This window comes from Chinchilla lanigera, unplaced genomic scaffold (genome assembly GCF_000276665.1).
Source record: "Chinchilla lanigera isolate Chin_1 unplaced genomic scaffold, ChiLan1.0 scaffold00016, whole genome shotgun sequence".
Taxonomy (NCBI): domain Eukaryota; kingdom Metazoa; phylum Chordata; class Mammalia; order Rodentia; family Chinchillidae; genus Chinchilla; species Chinchilla lanigera.
The window spans coordinates 10851033-10858882 of NW_004955417.1; the positions used below are offsets into that span (position 1 = coordinate 10851033).

The window sequence follows — 7850 nt, forward strand, 5'->3', positions numbered from 1 at the left end:
GGGCTCCTCCATGGAGATGACAGACTGGCCAGAGGGAGAAGGCAGAGTATGCCCCGGGCCCCCTCATTCCTGTTGGACTAACTGGTAGGATGGATCTGAGCTCTGGGGCCTCAGAGCTTCAGGGGGCAGACCGATCTCCAGTGGTCACCTTTGCAAGGAATCAGAAATTGTATACCAGCACTCAACACTCATTCTAACTCTTAAGTTAATGTTAAGCCATATCCTGGATCTTTTAATCTGATCTCCCCGTGTAGCATGCTTCACTGGTAGGAGTTTATTTTAATATTATTTTATTTTTGTGGTACTGGAGATTGAATCCAGGGCCTTTATCCTATGCTACACCCCACCCCTTCTTTTCTTTTGAGACTTGTCTCTTGCAAAGTCACTAAATTACGCATGTTGGGCTCAAATTTTTCTGTCTTCCTGCCTCGGCCTCCCAGAGTGCTGGGATTACAGGCAGGTACCCCTGTGCCTGTCGGAATGATTGCTTTTTGAGTCACCTTCTGAATAACCCTGGAACAGTTACTGTGTAGTTCACAGCAGTAGACGGGTGCCTCTTGTTGGTCCTGGGTGATTGCATGGGAGGAGAATGCTGCTTCTCTGAGGGACAAGCTCTTGGTGGCCCGGAAGACGTTAGGTTTCTGTGTTGGACTGGGGTTGTTGCTGATTTCCCTGCTCTGGTAACTCCTATGGTAACTTGCATGGTGGTGATTTGGACGGGATATTCCCTAAGAGACTTGCAGAGAAAACTGTAAAATAGGGAGCAGGCCTTGAAACTGGTTGTGTCTTTTCCACACTTCAAGTTCATGCTAAGTAAAACCAAGGTGTTCTAGACTGTGGAACAGAAATCTATAGACGTGGCTTCAATGAGAAATTTTAGCACTTACTAATCAGCAGTGCCTCTGGACCCCTGCTGGAGAAGTTGAGGCGGGTGGGCAGGGGCCGGGCAAGGCCCCCCGGGCAGCGGCGGTGTGGCTCCGGCCGGCCGGCCACATTTCCTCCAAGGCCTCAGGGATGGGGAGAAGGGAGGTGTGGGGCAGGGCGGTGACAGCTGGGCGCTGGGAGCCGCAAGACGGCACTGGTCAGCTCAGTTTCCTGTAGGAGGATCTGTAAGCTCTAATACTGGTTCTGTTACTAGCTTTTCTCAATCCAATGACATTTAATCGGATTTTTCAGGAGGGAAAAAAATTTCAATGTACAATCCCATATTTTGAAAGCTGCAGTCACAAGGAGACCCTTTCAAAACCTGTAAATCTGATACTAATTTAACAAACCAAAAAAGGATCACTTTCAGGTACGAGCTCTCAAAACTGTTTCTTCAAGGTTTTGTGGGCCATTCTGGTGCTAAGGTGATGCGGTGCGTGTCCAGTCACCCAGACTTGGTGGCTAACCTGACTGTCCTGTGCGTGACTGTCACTTTGCGTGTTCTGTAAGCAAGTGTTTGTTTCCTTGATGAGAGACACGGTGTCTCTTTGTTTTTATTCTTCCCCCATGCACTCAGGGCCGCCCATCGGGAGACGCCTTCATCCAGATGAAGTCTGCGGACAGAGCATTCATGGCAGCGCAGAAGTGTCATAAAAAAACCATGAAGGACAGATATGTTGAAGTCTTTCAGTGTTCAGCTGAGGAGATGAACTTTGTGTTAATGGGGGGCACTTTAAATCGAAATGGCTTGTCCCCGCCGCCATGTAAGTTACCATGTAAGTTTTTCTTGGGTCTTGGCTCTGTTCTACGCTGTACGCTGGTAGGTGCTTCAGCTGCTCTCGTAATTTTCTGTGCTCCTGGTTCTTTCGGAGGCAGGCAAGGTGGTTACATAAGGGCTTTCCCACCTGAAATCAGTAGTATCTGGTAATCATTTAAGACCTTGGTTGTGGACACCCGTAATTAGAGACACTGCACATACCTCTCTGTAAATTATATTCTTGCTTTTCCAGTGGTAAGCAGTTGATTTCTGAAGCTTAGTGTGCTCCTGATAAGCACTGACTCTGAGAGGCAACCTGGCTATGGAGATACTTTAATACGCATTTGAAGGTCAAATATAAGTACGGCTGGATCTTTCTTCTCTTTTTAACACGTTGTTTTAAGAAGGACAGCTTGATGCCCCTTTTTCATTTTTCACTTTTTGAGCATCAACTGTTTTTTTTGAAAATGATGACCTGGACAGCATTCCTAGTGCTGCTGCCCGGGATATCTGGAATGAGCAAGTTAGTTAAAAAAAAAAAAAAAAGTATATATATAAATGCGTAAATGAATTAGCCAAAGTTTCCATTGGATCACAGGATCAGTGCTTAATTACAAGCCATGCTCTTGCTCATTGGCAGCTGGGTGCCATCTGTAATTCTGTTGGAGGGGAATAAGCCCTGTAGTCCTGAGACCAAGTTCTGGTTAGCGACTATGGCGTGTCGGAACTTCATGTTAAAACTCAAGTCTTTCTGTGCAGTTTTCCCCTTTAAGTTACACATACCTCCTTAGGCATGTTGGGTATGTTTAAAGAGCCTGGTACTTGGAAAACAGCTCAAAGATAACTGAGAAAGTAAACTGCATTTATGTGCTTGATTCCAATTAAGTGGGCAGTATTAGGATTTTAGTTTTACTTTGTGGTAAAGAGAAAACTACATCAACAAACCTGTTTGGTAAAAGTATTACTTGTAGAACATTTGGTGGGGCTTAATCCTTTTTCCCCCTCGGAATTCCTAAATGCTCATATTCCATTGACCTGCTGCTTGCTGTTGGTGAATATCTAAGTTGTTAATGCGTGCAGAGATTTGAAAATGTATGATCAAGGTTAAGAAAGTATCTTATAATAATGGTTTGTATGACTGCTGCCTATAAACCACGGAGAGTGGCAGTATGTATCCTTAAGGACAGTCTATCAAGCATTGTGAGATGAAGCAGTTTCCTCAACATGTAGGGCCCAAATTCTTCTGCTGTGGCAGCCTTTTACTTCTCTGTCTTCCTCATGGAAAACTAGGTATTATTTACTGTCTTCATTTCCTGCCTTTCCTCCTCACAAGCTCTCAGAAAAGAAAAATTTTAAATGTATGTTTGACATAAGACTATATTTGTGTATCTTGGATTACCTTTAGTACCTTCCAAAAACCAAAGACAGACTGTATAACAAAACTTTGGCCATCTGACTTTTTAGCAGAGGAGTTTTACCCTTTTAAATACCAGAAATTGTTTATGCATGCTAATACTGTGCCTGCTGTACTGAATAGTTATTCCTGCCAACATACCTGCCACAGAGCTTAAAGAGATTGCATATTTTAAAATTTAATATCAAAATCTAAAGCAGTTAAAATATGATTGATGAACATTCCCCATTGAAGTGCCCCCCCCCAAAAAAGGTGCCAATGTCTCACTGATACTTTAAAGTTTGTCACTTTAATTCCTTTGCAAAAAAAATCTTGAGATCAATCATTTATGTATTGTGTGTCTATACATGCTGGGTTTTCTTTTAGGACTGTAAAAACAGCTACACAAAGCCAGGCACGGAGCGAACGCCTCTATCCCAGCACTTGGGAGACTGAAGAAGGATCGCTTTGAGTTCAAGGCCAGCCTGGGCTACATAGCGAGACACCCTGTCTCAAAACAAACAGACAAAGTACCATGGTTTCATTTGAGGAGTGCCCAAATCTTAACAACCTATTCTTTTGGTTGACAAAATTTTTAAATTTTATTCGTTTTGAAGCGGAATAAAGACCTACTATGTATGTTTGTCTTACAGATTTATACATGTTATACAGTTCAGGCATAATATGAACAGTATAAGCTACGTAACGTGTACAAGGTCTTGTCCTAGAATGAATGGCTTGATAGTTCTGAAAGCAGAATTTGAGCACAGACTGATTTTTTTAATATACTTAGGCATGTCAGTTTGTACTATTGGTTATCTAACCTCTAATGCAGTTGTTGGCAAGGATGAAAGTGTCACTCCAAAGTTGAGCATAAGACCAGCCTGTCGATGTTTGTCCTATGTACACACAATTAACTGACTTGTCTCGCTCAACTCTGTACAAGTGTAGACGCCGAGAAGAGCAAAAGGCAATGGGAAGTCATCTTGGAGATTGTCACGTGAAAAAAAAGTACCCCCTTGTCCATGTTCTTAGAAAATTTGGCGGTTCTGGGAATGAAGCATAAAGTCAGGGACCCCAGAGTCACTCAGCTGCACGGTGACCTCTATTCTGCGTAGATGGGCTGATGCTTATGTTCACTTCGCTTGTGAGAGCTGGCGGCTGGCGGCCTCTGCAGCCTAAGGGGAAAGATGTTGAATAGCAGGAAGAGAAAAGAACCCCATGGTGCTAGGGAATGAAACCCAGGGCCTGTTGCATGCTGAGCATGTGCGTTACCACTTAGCTGCACAATCAACCCCCCGGAACCCCATTTTATTTTTTAAGTTATTTATTTATTTATTTATTTATTTATTTATTTACAAGGTTTTTTCTGAGGCATGGTCTTAACTATATAGCCCAGGCTGGCCTTGAACTTGCAGCAGTTCTCTTGCCTCAGCCTCCCAAGTGCTGGGATAGAGGCGTGCGCCACCATGCCCGGCTATGCCCCCCATTTTCTCATCTGAGCTATCTTTTTATCAGCTGACTCTTGGGTAGACCTGTGCATGTATTTCTTGAGGGCTGTTTCGAAGATTGGTTTTTTTTCCAGGTCTGAAGATACAGATTAGCTTCCAACCCCATCTTCTGGATGGCCTGTAGGTGAGAATAAGACAGAGAGCTGAGCTGTTCCCTGCACTCATCCACTTGGGTCCAAGGTGTGCTTTGGCCTGCCCCGTGGTGAAGAGTGTTTTTTCATAACCTTACCATGTCATGCTGTACTACAGGGCAGATAACCTCTGTGTGATCCAAAGCAAGGTGCTTGGGATGGTGTGAGGAAATGTGATGGTTTTTCTTTTAGAGTGTGCAGAGGAGGCATTGGTGTTACTGCTTTGAAGCGAACACGTGTGAGCTGCTACAAACGTATCTCAAAGACTCTCTCTTTGCTCATTTAGGCCTGTCTCCTCCCTCCTACACATTCCCAGCTCCTGCAGCGGTCATTCCTACCGAAGCTGCCATTTATCAGCCCTCTGTGCTTCTGAATCCACGAGCACTGCCACCTTCCACAGCATACTACCCGGCAGGCACCCAGCTCTTCATGAACTACACAGCCTACTATCCCAGGTAAGGCCAAGCAAAGTGGAAACAAGGGACCAGCACAAAGGACTCCTTTGATAGCTAGTGCTCCCGCTCACAAAAGGAGATTGTCTGCCTCGTTGAAGGTTAGCATGGCAGGCTGTGGCTTCTGCTCACATCCCTGACCAAGAGGTCTGTTTCATGACAAACTGGATGAAGTTTGTTTTTTAACCATATATGGGCAGGATGATTTTTCTGGTTACCTATGTATTCAACTTCTCTTTTTACTCCTCCTAGTACAGGGCCCCAAGTGAGTAGCGCTGTGAGTAGCTTGTGTTAGGGTGGTAATATCATGGGGATGAATCACAAAACAGAAAAACCCACGGTGGAAACAGTTGTATTTTTAAGTTGCATGAACTTGTCAGCTCACAATACATAAAAACTTGCTTTAAGTTGGGTGTAGTGGCATACCTGTAATCACAACCACACAGGAGGCTGAGGCAGGAGGATTGCAAGTTTGAGGCCAGTGTGGGTAACAAGATCTGGTCTCTGAAAAAAGCAATAGAGAGAAACTGAGAAGGCAGCTTAGTGGTGGAGGGCTTGCTTGTTGTGCGTGAGGCCCTGGCTTCAATCCCCAGGATGTACTCCTCAAACAAAAGCACCTACAAAAACTGTTTCTTTAAGTGTACCAGGGCTTACATTCTTTTGCTCTTAAATCTTTACTGTAAGTGAATCCAGAATAAATTGCTTAGTGCTCTCTTATATTTTTTGTCTTGGGTTCTTTTTAGTTACACTCAGTTATCTGGGCAGTAGCACAGCATTACGGAGGGAATATAGTCAGCCTAGGAACCGAGGGATCTGAGTTTTCATTTTATTCCTTCCAACTGGGGCAAATCACTTAACATTTTGGGGTCTTATAAGATCATGGGATTAACCAAATTTTTGGAGTCCCCTTCAGGTCTGTGATAAAAGTGGATATACAAGGAATGACTTACTTCTTTTTCTTTTTAAAAATTTTTAACTATATTTAGCCAGGAGCCAATTCACTTTATTAATACATCTGCAGAATTTTATTTTAGTGTAAGTAGTATTGCTCAAAATTTTAAAAACAAAAGCAACAGGAACAAAAAACGCCATTTATACCAAGCCTTGTTTTGTTTGTTTGGTTTTGGTGTTTTTTTTGAGACGGGGTCTTGCTATGTGGTATAGGCTAGCCTTGAACTTGCTTATTTAGCCCAGGACGGCCTCGAACTCACCAGCATCCTCCTGCCTCAGCCTCTGGAGTGCTGGGATTACCGGCCTGTGCCACCACGCCCAGCTGCTTTTTTTCTAATTACACTAAATGCTTATTAGGAGTTTTTTCACTATCAGTACTATTGAAACTATTGTTTATTTCACTGGGGAAGAAGAATAGAGAGAAAGCACAACAGCTGTCAGCTAGCTGTCGTGTGCAGTTTTGAAAACACGATTCGCTGTTCCTGCTTGAGCACCAAGCCAGGCACCTCTCACGACTCATCTGTCACCTTCTCTGGACCCAGGGACAGTCTCTGGCTGCTGGTGGACTGGCACATACAGAAGGTCTTCATTGGCCTACAGCAGAATACCTGTTACCCTCAGCGCCTGGTGCCCACGGCTGCTTGTGCAGAGGATCCATTTCTGCCTCTGCCCGGATCCCTGGGTCCTGGGACTCGAGGGAACCACTTAGAAATGAGACCTGGAGCCTTCAGTGGCAGCCCCAAAATGGGAGGGCTCACACCTGTAATCCCAGCACTCGGGAGGCTGAGGCAGGCAGATTGTTTTGAGTTCGAGGCTAGCCTGGGCTGCAAAGTGAGCTCAAAGCCAGCCTGAATTGCGTAGCGTAGACTCTGTCTCAGAAAAAGGGAGACTCTATTGTGCCCGTTAGTAAGTAGGGAAGTATAGTGTGTGAGAGTCCTGTTTATGCACCTCTTGCTCGGGAAAGTTCCATTATCGCTAGTTGGATAATATGTGTGTGGCTTCTAAATAAGGACTATCCACACTTTCTTGTTGCTTTTAAACTTATCAGTGTACCCTAGTGATGGTCTCATTTACTTCATTCTTGTAACTTTTTTCTAATGTCTCAAAAGAAAAATACGTCATAATTTAATGACATTTATTTTTTGACACCTATGTTTCCCTCTGACCCTTTTGGTGGTACTGAGGATTGAATCTTTGCTCTGAGCTATGTCCCCAGGCTTTTAAAGTTTTTTTTATGTTGAGACAGGGTCTTACTAAATTGCCTAGACTGAGCTCAAATTTGTGAGCCTCCGACCTCAGCCTGCCCGACTTCTAGGATTACAGGCATGCACCACCATGCCTGGCTACATCTCAACTTTTAACTTTTCTCTCTTAAGCAAAGCTCATCGTGATCTTTAAATACTTGATTATATTTCTAGAGGATGATTTCACAGAAGTAAAAATTGCAAACTGAATGTCATGTTCATTATATTTGTACTGATGCTGCTTTTAGCGGGAGTCAGGAGTACTAGGGATTCAACCCAAGGCCTTTCCAATGAGATATATGTCTACCCCTTTCTTAAATTTTTTAAATTTTGAGGCATGATCTGTCTAAGTCACCACATTGTACAGCCTAAGCTCAAACTCGGTGTCCCTCCTGCCTCAGCCTCTGAGTGCTGTGGTTATAGGCATAAGCCATTACACCCCTTTAAACTGATGCTTCTGAATTCATTCTTTGTTTTCGAAAGAAGT

At 43.8% G+C, this 7850-nt stretch overlaps 1 protein-coding gene across 4 annotated transcripts in view; it reads left to right on the forward strand.

The window, feature by feature from the left end:
• The window catches only part of Esrp1 (epithelial splicing regulatory protein 1), a gene marked incomplete at its 5' end in the record, with an annotated part of 67408 nt that overhangs the window by 37202 nt on the left and 22356 nt on the right, over nt 1-7850 (forward strand). For 3 of the 4 annotated variants that reach the window (XM_005381817.2, XM_005381812.2, XM_005381816.2), the window contains 2 exon segments: nt 1502-1700; nt 5003-5171. In XM_005381817.2, the coding sequence (XP_005381874.1) occupies nt 1502-1700; nt 5003-5171 (368 nt within the window). 4 annotated transcript variants of the gene reach the window in all.